Here is a 15736-nt window from a genome sequence, read left to right as displayed (position 1 = left end):
GGCAAAGTTATAAATTATTATATTTATATTCCAATGGTTAACAACTGTGTGTATGTTGCATAAAACATGGGTCCACTTTTGCTGTGGGGTGAATCAAAATGCAAATTCACTCTCTGACAGTAGGTGGCGCTTATGGAACAGCAAAAACATAACAGATAACCTGGTAAACCCTGTAATACAAAGCAGCTGCGCTTATTAGAACAGAGAATTTCTCTGAAACTACGAGTTATATACACATTAAGACATATCACAAATCTTGTTCTTCTGTCCCCAAATTTAAGACCTCTTAAGATGATAATTAAGACTTAAGGACCCACAGGCACTCTGGGTAGTGTATACTAATTTTTTTAAACATTTGAAGTAAAACAAACAAAAATCATTAACTAATGGACAATAAACAATAGTATATTAATTAATTAATATTTAACCTAGATTCATAAATGCTGCAAAAAAAAATAAAAAATGCTGTTCATTGTCATGATGCGTACTGCATTAATGTTAATTTTACACTCCTATTCTGCATGTACATATGACAGCATCGCTATATTAACTACAATAACCGAGGTATAACAAGAACTACCCTGAACCTTACCCTAGAACTAACCTAAACCCATGTTGTCCATTTCATGACTCTGTGCTTTCTTGGGTAACATACTGTAAAATTAAGTGCAGCCACTAATATTAATAAACTGAATCTTATTGTAAGCTGTCACTTATTTAAGCAAATAGGAAACCTAAAATGCTATGGCAGCTTAACTATAATGTATAAGACATTGAACAAGTTAGAAATTGAACAGAAACAGAGAATTAAACACTATTTTAACTTTTACAGAACACAACAATAACTAAAAGAAATGCTCAGGATGCTCAGGACTGAGTTTAGTGAGGCACTGGGTGTAGTGAATAAAGGACCAGTCGGATGTTGTGTGATGGAGAGCTCTCTCTATTAATGCATGTTCCAGATTGAAACAAGATGGAAATATATATTTCATGAGCCTGAATTAAGCCTCTTCCTCTCTCAGATTTTACTTTTAATGGGCTCATGGGAATCCATACGCTGGTTGACGTAAGGGCACACACACACACACACGAGGGCTGCCAAGCTCCAGCATGCTCCTCTCAACGTGAGGCTTCACTCAAAATGGGGGCGGAAGGCTAGAAAAGACCAGTCACCATCTAACTCTGCAGGAACTAGAACACTTGAATGTGGAAGCCAGTTTCCTCAGTAAGCAACCAGGTGTGTGCTCGTGTGTGTGTGTGGTTACGCTGACAGGCGTATGTGCGGAACAGCAGATCGATTGCAGATCAGCGTGCAAAGCTCTGGTTCACCGCACTGCCTCGTGCTCCTGCAAGCTGAACTCTAGTACTTGGAGTCATGTGATCATATCACATTGCTACATGAGGAGATCCTCGCTGTGATAGAGCGGGAGAGGGAGGAGTAGACATCAGAGACGTCGATAGATGAGGGAGCCAGCTGCTGGGTATTACGCAATATACCCCACACTACAAGTACGCTCCCTAAGCCCTCATATCACCGTCTCTGGATGTTTTCTCTCAAGTGTTGTGATAAGAGTGTGGATATAAATATAAATCTCCCTCAACCTGCTCTAAGGGCAACTCAAAAGTTGACTACGCAAAACTCTTTCCGCTGCCTTTCTTGCATGCAAGTGAACACTGAAATGGTAGTCTCAGCCTTAGACTGGCTGAACATCTCATGCATAAGGCACACAAAATGGGAAACACCTTTGAACAAGGATGTTCAAAGTCGCCATCTGATTGGTTGAATTCGACAGGATTTCCAGGAGATGTGTCTGTTGTGTTCTTTAACTGTCTGCCTTGAAAAATGTAAAGCCGTCGTGTTTACAACTATGACAATGAGCTCTTATCAGGATAAACTAAACGCTGAATTTTAAAAAAGTATGTGAAATTCATGGTGCCATTGTTGCAGTAAACTTGCACAACGTTCTTGAATGAATAATTTATTAGATGCATGCCGGTCTGTTGTCGTAGGGACATCGACTTTACATTTTCACAACCCTAAATATGACGTGGAACAAAACAAACTGTGATTGGTTGGCATGTCGGTCAGACATTGGGCGGTCCTTCACCAAAGAAAGCTACGATGGAGACCAGACCTTCTGCCGTCAACTGAAGCTCTGGCTACACGAGACTATTGAAATGGTGGCAAAATAACTAGTTACAGTGAGGTTTCCTCTTACCTATTCTCTTCTGGTCGGAAATGTCGGCTTCTGGCTCAAGGAAGGGTTTGAGCTCATCATCCTCAAAGCCAGCATTGATCCAGCGTTCCTTCATGATTTGCTGAAGGAGAAAGTTCAGAAACAATCATCTCCAGCTTGAGACTCACTGCAGTGACTGACAGTCACCATTACTAGGGCGGGCCGATAAAAATGTATAACTCGCTATTTTTCAAACCTTGTTATTCAGTATATCTAGATATGGGAAACACTTTACAATAAGGTTTAATTTGTTAACATTAGTCAACTACATTAACTAAATGAATAAACAATACTTCTACAGCAGAAGTAGAACAACAACTATTAGTCTTAATAAAATATGTTAATTTCAACATTTACTAATACATTATTAAAATCAAAAGATGTATTTGTTACCATTAATGCAATGTGAAATAACATGAACAAAAAAATGAACAATTGTAATTAATGTTAACAAAGATGTATATATACTGTACCAAATGTATTGCTCATTGTTATATAATGTTAATACATTATCCTTATTGAGCCCTTATTGTAAAGTGTTACCTAGATATTAATATATTTGCTCTGAAATCCATTATAAGGGTGATTTTAACAGAGGAATGATCCTTGCGACCAAGCCAGTTACATTATGAATGTCTAAAATCATCTGAATAATATTTATTTTAATTTACACTACTGTTCAAAAGTTTAGGGTTGATAAGATTTGTTTTTAAAGAAGCCTCTAATTTTCCTTATAAATTATTTATAATATCATTATAAATGTCTTTATTGTCACCTTTGATGAATTTAATGCATCCTCGTTGAATAATTCGGTAACACTTTACAATAAGGTTCATTAGTTAATGTATTAACTAACATGAACTAACCATGAGCAATACATTTGTTACAGTATTTATTAATCTTTGTTAATGTTAGTTAATATAAATAAAGCTGTTCATTGTTTGTTCATGTTAGTTCACAGTACATGAACTAACGTTAACAAGATTTTAATAAAGTATTAGTAAATGTTGAAATTAACATTAACAAAGATTAATAAATGCTGTATACGTGCAATTCATTATTAGTTCATGTTAACTAATGTAGTTAAACTAATGTTAACTAACGAACCTTATTGTAAAGTGTTACCAATAATTCTTTACATTTTTTTATCACTGATCTCAAACTTTTGAACAGTAAAGTAAATATTAAAAAGAGTATTTTTTTACTCAGAGAAACCATCAGTTCAAACAAAACACAAAAGACATTGCAGCCAATTATATCACAAATGTTTAAACCGATAAAGGAAAATACAGTGAAAATGTGAATGAAAATGAAAATGTTTAAAAAAAATAAAACAAACAAGAATATTTCAGCATTTCATTTATATGCACCACTATAACAATACACATTATTAACAGATACATATTTTTGAGCAATTATACAAATTATTTTAATTTATGAATGCACGATGTTGCTTAAATATATATATATTGAATAAATACATAGTTAATGGTCAATATATTGCTCAGCCCTCTCTTCAGTACAAATCAGGCATTAATTATGAAAAATGTCTGACATGCTATTAAGGATAAAAAAGGAGGTACGGCCAACCCAAAAAAGGTGGAAAGAAAACAGACTAACCTCTAACGTTCCTCTCTTGGCTGGGTTTAGAACCAAGAACCTCTTGAGAAGATTCTCACAATCAGTGGACATGTAAAAAGGGATCCTATATTTACCACGTAACACACGTTCACGCAGTTCCTGTGTAACAAACGGCAGTAAGTATACAGTGATGTACACACACATATATAGACATTGATAAAGGGAGGTTAAAACCTTGAGATTCTGTCCATCGAAGGGCAGGGAGCCGCTGACCAGCGTGTAGAGTATGACCCCCAAACTCCACACATCTACCTCCGGCCCGTCATACTTCTTACCCTGAAAGAGCTCGGGGGCAGCGTAAGGGGGGCTGCCACAGAACGTGTCCAGCTTATTCCCCACCATGAACTCGTTACTGAAGCCGAAGTCAGCTATCTTAATGTTCATATCAGCATCTAGCAGCAGGTTTTCAGCCTGGGGGAAAAAAACACAGGGGTAAGAAGGGAAAGGAAAAAAAGAGAACTCCAAAAGGCATTAGAAAAGCTAAGAAAAGTGAAATTAGTTTTAAATATCATTTTCTGAATATGCTACTTTTTTTTATTTCATCTTCTAATTAAATTTAATTTCGAATTATTGTTTAAGTGTCCGAATACATTTTGGAGCCACTGTAGAATCCTTTTCGTCTTTTGTTTGAAAGTTCTTGCACCTATACACTTTCTTATCATTTATGCACAAAAACATGAGAACAAACAACAACTGCTTACCTTCAAGTCTCGGTGCACAATGTGTTTTTGGTGACAATACTGCACAGCTGACACAATCTGTACAAAACAATAAATAAATCAGATCATCTGTCTGGAGTTTGGAGGAAAAAAAAAATCATCATTGGAAAAAAATGATCAGGATTAGGGTCATCAAATGGTCTATTCAATCAGTTGTTTTGCCTTTAAATGGTATTTAATAACTTTATTAAAACATTATTTTTATTATGAGTTTCACAGTGTGCTAATTAAAGCAATAGGCCCAGCGAAGCCGTGATTTACAGTGAATTTAGAACAGCTAAGGGCCGTTGTTTTTTTATATTCTATAAAATATTTTGTAAAAAATTATATTAAAAAGCTGTTTTTTTTATATTAAACAAAAATGCTATAATAAATATATTTTTTATTGAAAAATAAAACAATTTTAATTAACCTTCTCTGTGCGCTAATAAACTTTGATTTGTGCTAATGAGCTTTTTTAGGCCACTAGCGCCAATGATAACACCCCCCGAAAAATAAGTGCACAGCCTGCACCTAAACCTAACTTTTGCACTGGCAAAACCGTAACTACTTTAGCTATTGATCACTTAATATTAAAAAAATTATTGTGGAAACTTTGACGTTTGCATCCAATCAGACCGTAGTCACGCATAGATATTTCTAAGCAAATGTCAGGAAAAGAACATTGGTCCAGGCCAGGCTTGTCATGGGTTGTCTACTCGGATGAATAGCTTTTCCCAAAATTCAATGGTTTGCATTGATTGACTCTTATTTTTCAACGAATTGGCCACGCTCAACCATGCTGATAATGACTAACCTCTCTATCCCCAGTTAAAGTATTATGCAACACACTGAAAAGCAACAAATACAGTGTATCTTCAGTCCCTCCACATTTTAGTGCAGTGACATTGAGTAACCTCACTTTCTTCAACATACTTGTGTCAAGATTTAATGTAATAACAGTCACGATATGCATGTGCCTAGTGGGCTGATAAGACTCATTTAAAAACTCACACCCAGTAGAAAACCAATCAGATGTGTTTTCCTAACATGTTGAAAGAAAACAGTAAGAGAACTGTACCTGTCTAAATTTAGCTCTGGCCTCTTTCTCTTTCATCCTCCCATGAGCCACCAGGTAGTCAAACACCTCACCTGCACGACACAGAACAGAGGGGTCAGAGATAAGACCAAGAGTAGACAAGAACACAAAATTAAACTCTCTCTCTCTCTCACACAATCACATACACACAAATACACTTACCTCCGCTGGCATACTCCATCACAAGAAACAGTGTCTTCTCAGTCTCTATCACCTCAAACAGTTTGACTAGAAAGAAAGTTACGGAGAAGAGAGAATTTGATGAAAATGCACACACAGAAAAAGGAGGGGTTTCTTTCAGGTCAAATCTGACACAAATCCTGAACGACAGGTTCATCTGATCCCGAGCAGACATTTATTAGGGGGGTGTTCACATGTGTGTTTAAAAACAACTTGGCTATGTCCACACTAGTGCGTTTTTGCATTATGGGGTTTTAAAATGCAGTTCTGTCTCCATGTTATTGTTTACACAGTCATCGAGGCTGGTCTGTTATTGTCGTCTTCAGGTAGTGTGTTCAGGAAGAATATGCAATGATCCAGAAGACCCAATCAGGGAATGAACGTGGGCAGCCACACCTTCGGTTTCAAAAGTCTCCGTTTTGGTCCGTCTACACTGAAACTCAACCCTGCAGTTTTCCAATTAAAATGGGTATTTGTGTATTTGGCTGAAATATATATTATATACATTTTTACACACAGTTAATTTTTTTTCATGCAAGTCAACATCATCCCTGGTTTAGAGTGAAATTCTGTGCTATTAAACAGTAGAAAGGAGTGTTTAGGAAACCTTAATACAAAATGACAAATATTTAATAACTACTGTTATTTTAAATAAAGACAAAAATTCAAAATTAACCAAATAAAACATACCATGAAAGTTACATGTTTTTGTACCATGCTAAATTTTAGTACCATCTAAACAAAGTTGTTACTGTTAACTAAAACCATCAAATCTCTTTCATTAATGACTATAAATCATAAATGAATATTTTTTTTAAATGTTGCCTTGGCAAAAGTTTAAAAACTAAAATGAAAACTGAAATAAAAAAAGCTAAAAATATATAAACTAGAAATAGAAATGACAACCACATAACAAAATTACTTAAACTTAACACTGAAAAAAAAAAAAAAAAAAAAAATAGTATATAAATAATACTAAACTACGGTGATGTAAAGAAAGGCATATGAATATGGCAATCACTTGGTATACATCAAACTACGGTGATATTATCAACGGTTCTTGTCGCCGTTCCATAATACTACCACAATTGTTTTTGTAAGAGCGGTTTTACTGCCTCGCTCTCATGAGCTTTATTTTCCAATCTCTTTGGAAGTCATTTCTTATTTATAAATACTCCTCTGCACATTTAAAAGCAGGTTCCACTTCATCCCATTTTGTTTAACGTCTGTCGGTCGTGAAGCACCATGAAGCTCTCTCATGCTGTACCACCGACAGTGTGTCTAAATATAGGCAAGTGAAACAAAGCCCCTCTGTGTGAAGACGTGGCGATGTGTCTGGCTCTGCTAAACATTATGCTGTTTGCAAACAGGAACTAACAACAAATGTGGAAGAATCAATTAAACTAAATGAGGGGAACAGTATCTAAGCCTCTACTTATGGTGTGGGTGTGTGCTTGTGCAAATAAACACACTTACCAATATTTGGGTGGTTTAAATTCTTCATGATTGTGACTTCTCTGGAAAGCTGTAGAAGAGAAGAACAATTCAAATGTAATCAACATGTCACAGTGTATTGTTAAACAAAAAGCTTTGTACCATCTTTCAGCATTAACATGGAACAGGGAGCTAAATACAGCTGGACTGTGTCATTGTCATAGTGAACAGAGTGCTTGCTTTTCAGTGGAAACTAGCGTTAAGTGCTATTCATTATTGATCCCTAAAAAAAGAAAAACCTGAATCCTCCCCCCCTCAAAGGAATGGAAGTGTCATGCATCTTTAATAGCGCTATAGTAGGCAGCCTGTGTTTCTGAGCTGTTAGCATGTTCTGCTTTCCACGTCCTGCTCTCAAGTGAAGCTCTAGCTTACGAGAGGGTGCGAGAGACGCAGTGCGATTTGTGGACCACAGGGAAACACTTTCGGTACAGCATAAACCCAATCCAATTCTCACTACACTACAATCTTACACCACTAATAATCGTTTTTTTGTTTTGCTTTTCAACTATGAAACACTGAGGCCACTGCAGAACTCATATACAATAAAAACATAAAAGCTCAGCAAGAGATTTCCTCCCTCAGATACTGGGATTTCTTTTAAGGCAAGAATCCACTGGTGAATACAGTAAATATTAACAAATAGATATCACCATAATTCCCCAGTTGAGTACATTAAAGGGGACCTATTATGCAAAATTCACTTTTACATGACGTTTGAACATAAATGTGTGTCGGCAGTGTGTACACAACCACCTATAATAGTAAAAATCCACCCTTTACTCTTTTTACATTCCCCTTCAATTATAAACAGTAGCCGTTTCTCAATGTCAAGGAAGGATCCTCAGAAGCCGGAATTTCGAGGATGCTACGTCATTGACATCCGTCGAAGGACTGTTCCAATGTCGAGGATCCTCAGAACTTCAACCAAGGGCGGAGTCCTTCGTTCGGAAAATATCCCATATACAGGAAAGGGTGCATGTGTAGACTTCGCACTCTTCGCACTCTCAAATCGCCCACAATCCTATGCGCGCAGCTTTGCTATCTTGTTTAAAAATAAATACAAAATGTCGGATGTTAGCGGAGTCGGAGCAAAAACGGGGCAATATGCTTTTAAATGTAGGCTAAGTATATTTACGTTACCATACATTTGTTATAACCGTCATATAAGTACATTTTAACGTTTAAATGCCAGTACAAATTAATACCGTATTGATATTACAAATTATACAAATTACGTTATGGCTAACCTGTCATTTTAACAATTGTTAGCTTGTTTGCCGTCACCGGCATTTCACATATTTTACCATTGCATGTGTTTTAACAGCTAGAATGTTGCTATGGACGCAGTTCTGTTCACTCAGGCAATACAATCATTTTTAAATCAATAAACTCCTTTTTAAATCAATATTTTGTCTCAAATTATTGATTTATTATTATTGATTTATTTTGTTAGGTAGGCAGCCATGTAATAAGCGGGATAATGTATACCGAGCCAGTTTTTACAGCGAATACAACCCTTTTAGGTTTATTCAAGACCCCTCCGCTTGGCGTTAGAGTTCGCGGGGTTTCACTGACGGACGCAACGTGTTCCATTTACGTGTTCTCTCGAATCCTAAAGAGGATCCCCGCCTAGCCTCTGAAGGAAATGACTTGAAAGGACGCGTCCTGCCAAGGAAGTATCCTTGACATTGAGAAACACCTAGTGTCTCAAAATAAGCCATTCACTTTTCCTATATATTGTGTTGTCACAATGTAACAAGCCCCACCCACGACTGGTGATGGAATCTGTCGCTTAGATCCTCCCCCGAGTGAGCTATACACACTCCACCATGGCTGAATGAAATACACAATACTATATAGAACATATTTTTTTAGCGCCCGTGAAGTAACTACTTGTTCAAAATAAGTACCAACTCAATAGTATGCCATTTGGGACGCAGCCCATGTTTATCTTAGCTAGAGCAGCTAGTGGAAACACGTCTCAGCTACGTGATAATCTCAAATCTTCTGTTGTTGGCTGTATTAATGAACACAAAACTAATTTTAAATTCCACTGCGCTAGTTTTCCATTACTTTTCTTTTTAAATGTGCTAGACGGACTTGTTTGACCGTTGTGCTCGCATACTTTACAGTGTTTCGCACAGGAAACAACATTATAAAAATTACGCATGCGTTTTATGTGACTTTTCTTCATCTTCGAAAGACCAATAAGTTTTTTAAATGGAATCTGAGCGATTTCTGTCCCTCCATTGAAAGCCTATTCACCCAAAACTATGCTTCACAACGTATATAATGAGATCGTAAAATAAATCCATATGAAACAAACTGAAGTTTGAAAGTCTTCTGAAGAGACAATTACTTAATATGATTAACTGATTTAATTTAGGCTTTTATTCCCATTAAGCATTGATCAGGAAATGTACAGAAGACTAAAATTTGTTAAACAGAAGTTTTCGTGATTGAACATTGAAGTGCAAGAACCAATGAGGTTCATTCTCATGTGTTACACAGCATGTTTGAGTCTCCTCAAGAATCAAATGAGGTTTGTTCTCGCACATCAAGCGATGTTCGCTGATCAATGCTTATATGTGAATAAAAGCGTAAATTAAATCAGTTCATCATATAAAGCAATTGTGTCCCTTCAGAAGACTTGGATTAAACTGCTTGACTCATATGGATTTCTTTTATGATCTCTTTATGAATGTTATGCACCATTAATGTTTTGAGTGAATAGACTTTCAATGGAGGGGCAGAAATCCCTTAGAATTTATTAAATACATTCATTTGTCTTTCGAAGATGAACAAAAGTCTTATGGGTTTGGATTTTGAACAACAGGAGAGTGAGGAACAGAATTTCATTTTTGGGTGAACTACCCTTTAGGTTTTTACAGTGATGATTTTTAATCACATAAATAAGAAACTAATCAACGGTCAGAAAAAAAAGTTGAGGAATAAATTGTTATAAATCAGGTGAATTATATCTGAACAAGCCTCTCTCTAAAAATCTTCCGAATACTGATAGGAACAATAAAGATACGAACAATAAAGATACATCAACAGAGAATTGTCACATAGTTGGCAGAAACACAGAGGCCTGAGAAAAGACTGTGCTTATTGATTTATAACACATGACACAAATGATGATATCCTGCTCTCTCTGTAGTTTGTCATTAGACAGTGGCACTTTCAAAATGTCTGAATCAATCAACTCCTTGACGAAAAGACATTCAGGTCTGTGGTTTGTGATAAGAACAATGCTTTCCCTTACATTTCAGATAAAATAATTATAGTAGCGCTTTACAATAAGGTTTCATTAGTTAACCATTTTAGTTAACATGAACTAAGAATGAACAGTACCTCTACAGCATTCATTAATCTTAATTTTTACATTTACTAATTCATTATTAAAAACGTTATTTTTGTTAACATTAGTTAATGCACTGTAACTAACATGACAACAATGAACGGCAGAATTTTTATGTTAATTAATACGTTAACTAATGAACCTTATTGTAAAATGCTACAAGAATTATGAAAAGGGGGATAAAAAGGACAATATCTAATCAGTTTACATAATTTATTCCAGGTTTCATTTATATTTTCCACAATTGTCGCTCTTTTTCTTAAGATTTTCTTTAGTCTCTATCAGCTCTCACACTCTCCCTCCCTTTGGTGCACCATCTTAACGCCTCTGTGATGACTAAAAAACACCAGTCCACAGCAGAACATCTCACTTCAGTCGAGGAAGCAGACCGAGTGTGGAGCTCAGACGCCCACGGGCAATTACACAACCTCCAACTCACAACAACACACATGCACAATCATGAGGACACGTGTTAGAGTAACACAACATCACCGCATGCACCACTGCTTCAACAGCAAAATAAATGAAGACAAACAGACTATTACAGAAATACAGAAAGGGAAGGGACACATACTTTCATGCCATTCAGCAAAGTGTTGTTATTGTTAACTAATGGTGCATTCAAGTCCTCCTGGGAAGCTTGTATTTACGAGTTGAGAAGTCTTGTTTGCGACATCAGGTGCGCTCAACTCACTTTCGTCTGAGCAAGATGGTGGTGTACCTTCTCTTAAGGCGGGCGTACACGGTGCGAGTTCGGACACTCGGGAGGTCGTGAGATATTGCACACGTTACGAGTCAGTTAAACTGATAATCGCGTCAAAGCAGCTGGTACACGGCACGACTGTCCTCCTGCACGAATTTTATCCCGAGCTGGTGGTTAAACACAGTCTCTGTGAGAGCTTTCAATGTTTCAGGCAATAGCTTCAGATAGAAAAATTACAGAAATGTGTGTGCAAATGCAGATACTGTAACAGTAGCCATTCCGTTCAACATAAAAAACATGAGAGAGCGAGAGAGTGTGTGTGTGTGTGTGTGTGTGTGTGTGTGTGTGTGTGTGTGACAGTGTATGCGCACGCTGTGTGGTTGCTGCCACTGAGGTATAGCCCCATCGATCTAGCCTGTGAGGCGGTTGTGTATGATTTGGCAATAGGGGACAGCATATACGCTGGTGAAAATCGGGCCGACTCCCCGAATTTTTTAAACATGTTTAAAAATGATCGGGGGGTCGGGGAGGTGCTCATAACGTGCTCGGCTCGGCTCGTAATTCCTCTCACACGCTGCGAGCCGCGACCATGCGAGCATCACCGATTTGCACTCGATTTCTCCCGAGTGAAAAAATAATCTGCGAGCTCGTAAAACAGCAAAAAAATCGCACCGTGTACGCCCGCCTTTAATTAACTACACAAAAATACAGCAAGGTTTTTAAGCTACTTGTAGAAAATGAAAAACAAAGAATATGCATCAAATGTACACACATACACGCGAGAAATTGGACAATTTTCCAGTATGGTTCAGAGTTTTAATGCCATTTCCAAATGAGTTTTTATCTTTACAGAAGCTACACTACCAGAGTCGCTATGATTTTAAGTTTTTAAAAGAAGTCTCTTATGCTCACCAACACTGTAAAAAAATATTTTCATGATTTATCACAACTTTTTATCTTTTGTCAAATCAACTTCGATAACTAATGTGTGAAGATAACATACTATTTTGAGTTTCTGTTTATTAAACCATTCTTCATTGTATTAACTCAAATTTTTAATTACAACAAACTCAATTTTAAGGCAACTTGCTTTTTTTAAGTTAAACCAACATTTTAGTTTTTTACAGAGAAGGCTACATTTATTTTATTTAAAAAATTAAGTAAGAACTGTATTATTGTGAAATATTACTACAATTTAAAATAACTTTACTAATTTATTTACATTTTTAATTTATTCCTGTGATGCAAAGTTGAATTGTAAGCATCATTACTCCAGTATACAGTGTCACATGATCCTTCAGAAATCATTCATTAATCATTAACATTATCATCAATGTTGAAAACAGCTAATTTATTTTTGTGTGAAAACCCTGATGCTTTTTTTCAGGATTCTTTGATAAAAAGAATGCTTTGAAATTTGAAATAGAAATCGTTTGTAGCATTTTAAAAGTATTTTTTGATCACTTTAACGCATCCTTACTGAATAAAAGTATTAATTTATTTAAAAGAGAACCAAACTTTTGAACGGTAGCATACCTTACCTCAAATTTCATAACAAAACAACAAAAACAACTGTTACAACACGCACCATAGAGGGTTAGGAGGAAGAGAAAATGAAAAGTATGCTGATAATTAGAGCCAAAACACAAAAAGAGCCAAAGAGACGGCCTGGTTGTGTCGGTCTGTCATTATTGCGGTGCGTGAGTCACAGTCGTGTGTTGGCTGAGGACCAGCAGGCCACAGAGAGAGGATATACTCTGAATCCCAATCAATGGTCGCTGTGGAAAAACTAATGGTGGCTGCGGCGAGCAGATTCCAGATAAAATTAGAGACGCGGCTCGGCTTGTGTATCTCTGAGCAAGCACTGATTAGCATTATCATTTGAATTCTTCAGATCATCCCATTCCCACATCTCCCTCCAGCCTTTCGTTCCCCATTTATCACTCGTACGTACTGTACATCTTCAACTCCCCTCATTCAGGCTGTCATCAGGCTGTTTGTGTCTGTGCCTGTTTCCAGTCTTTAACTTCCATCTCATACCATTTTGAGGTCCCTCCAGTCTGTCACTTCCCTGTCAGCCCAGCAAAATGTCCATCTGTCCTTCCCCCTCATATCCTCTTCCTCCTCCCTTCATCTTGGCTGTTGTGAAAACTGATTATCAACTCAAAACTGTTCACCACCATAACACTGTCCTAACCAGGCACAACAAGCAATATAATGTTGACTGTTTTTTTTTTTATTTCTGTGCTATCCCAAACACAAGGTTGTAATTAATTTTTTATACTACTATCCCAGAGTACCTACTAAAGGAGCATCATTTAGGCACGGTCACATTTATCATTGCACTGCAGATTTTCACAGACCAAATCCAGTCATTTCAATAAGAATCCACATGATTGGGAATTTCCAGAGAGGGTGAAAGATCCACACAGATTTGGCAACGGGTTCAGTTTGCTGCATTGACCAACAGACCACAGTGACTTTTGAGTGAGCACTGAGCAGTGCCTCATACAATTGAGCTTTTTCAAAATTTCACAAAAGTGAACACACCTGTACAGAGACATTTCAAATGGTAATCATTTCCAGTTGCTTAATCAAAAATATAATTATTAAATATAATAATTAGAATAAATTAGTTTGACATGATGAAAGTAATGACTTGATTCAGAAAGTAAGTCAAGAGCCACTCCAAACTATTCAGTGAGTCAAAGAAACTGATTTAAACACCTCATGATTCACTAGTCCTTCTGGTTTGTTAAAAATCATCAGTTTATGAATCAGACTACAATGGTCCGTCGTGCTGTATGATTGTTATTGCATGCAATCCACAAGAGCAATCCAAAAATTATTTATTTATATGTATATGGTGTCCAATTTTTTACAACTTACTTTTCAAACTGTGGCACTATAGATTTAGCAATACGGAATTATTCTATAAAAGTGTCACAGAGCATTTTAAGATTGTGTCTGGGCCAAATACGTTAAGTGGAAGAATACAGATATTACAGGATATGTTCACCACAACTTTTTTTTTTTTAAGTCATCATTTACTCACACACAAGAACAAATGAGGTTTCGCCAATGAAGTATGTTGGTGCGTGCGCGCGCTAACCATATCTTATGTGCTCCGTATGTGCATTGATCAATGTTTATATGTGAATAAAAGTCTAAATTAAATCTGTTCATCATATCATCCATATGAATTGAGTGGTTTAGTCCAATATTTCTGAAGAGACTCAATCGCTTTATATGATGACCAGACTAAATTTAGTAGTGATGCACCGAAATGAAAATTCTGGGCCGAAACCGATACCGAAAATTTAGGATGCACTTGGCCGAAAACCGAAACTGAAGCCGAAAATGGCTTCTTTTAAAAACTTTAATATACATTTATTTATATTGCTTAATTTTGAATGGATCTGAAATGAAAAATCACAAACCAATAGAATAATCATCAAACTTTTATTACCACTAACAGTTACATAACAAAACCTAAAATATTTTATATATTATATATATTTTATATTACATGTCCTTCATGAGGCGCGCGGTCTCTTGCTCTCTCTTCCTCTCTGCCGTGCACGCGCTACACGGTTTGGAGCACAGTCTCGCGGGCGCGCTCGCTCTAGATTCCGGAGATTTTAACTAATTCGCGGGCATCAGTGAGCCGCTATCAATATGCGGGAGACTCCCAGAACTTCCGGGAGACTTGGGATGTCTGTATTTCTATACTGAAATAATATCGGCATTATAATTATTGATTTTTCATTACGCAATTTTTTGGTGCCCTCTCAGCTCTTGGTGCCCTACGCACAGCGCATGATGCGCGTGGTGGGAGTGGTGGAGCTGGTTGTCCTCATCTGAAACTTTAAAAATACTTCCATACCGCTGACATGCTCAAATCTTTGCAGACGCGTGCAAACAGCTCGACCGTGAGTGAAACCCTCTTATATACTGTCTATGGTGAAACCCAAGCGCTTGCGCGCGGATGGGAGGGGCGCTGTTGACATTTTCGGCTGGCTTTTTTTATTTCGGCCCGAAACCGATAATGCCATTTTCGGCCGAAATTTTCGGCGACCGAAATTTCGGTGCACCCCTAAAATTTAGGCATTTATTCACATATAAACATTCACATCAGTTGTGATAAATGGAAACGCAAGCATGTTCGCTTGACGTGTGATAATGAGGTTCATTCTCATGCGTAAAGCAAATACGGTTGAGCTTCTGTTTATTTTCACAGATGTTTAAATGTGAAAGGCCTAAATTAAATCTGTTCATCATATAAAGCGATTGAGTCTCTTCAGAAATATTGGACTAAAC

General features: G+C 36.9%; 1 protein-coding gene across 4 annotated transcripts in view; it reads right to left on the bottom strand.

The window, feature by feature from the left end:
- Positions 1–15736, bottom strand: part of mark3a (MAP/microtubule affinity-regulating kinase 3a) — a 32112-nt gene that overhangs the window by 11497 nt on the left and 4879 nt on the right. For all 4 annotated transcript variants that reach the window (XM_079635182.1, XM_079635180.1, XM_079635179.1 and 1 more), the window contains exons 4-10: positions 7332–7380; positions 5838–5903; positions 5658–5728; positions 4580–4636; positions 4053–4289; positions 3858–3977; positions 2220–2319 (exon numbers count right to left, since the gene is read on the bottom strand). In XM_079635182.1, coding sequence (XP_079491308.1) covers positions 2220–2319; positions 3858–3977; positions 4053–4289; positions 4580–4636; positions 5658–5728; positions 5838–5903; positions 7332–7380 — 700 coding nt within the window. The remainder of the gene's footprint in view (positions 1–2219; positions 2320–3857; positions 3978–4052; positions 4290–4579; positions 4637–5657; positions 5729–5837; positions 5904–7331; positions 7381–15736) is intronic.

The sequence above is a fragment of the Phoxinus phoxinus genome, assembly GCF_949152265.1.
Source record: "Phoxinus phoxinus genome assembly, chromosome: 14".
NCBI lineage: Eukaryota > Metazoa > Chordata > Actinopteri > Cypriniformes > Leuciscidae > Phoxinus > Phoxinus phoxinus.
The sequence above is the reverse complement of the archived record's forward strand: the minus strand, read 5'-3'. Positions and strand labels throughout refer to the sequence as shown.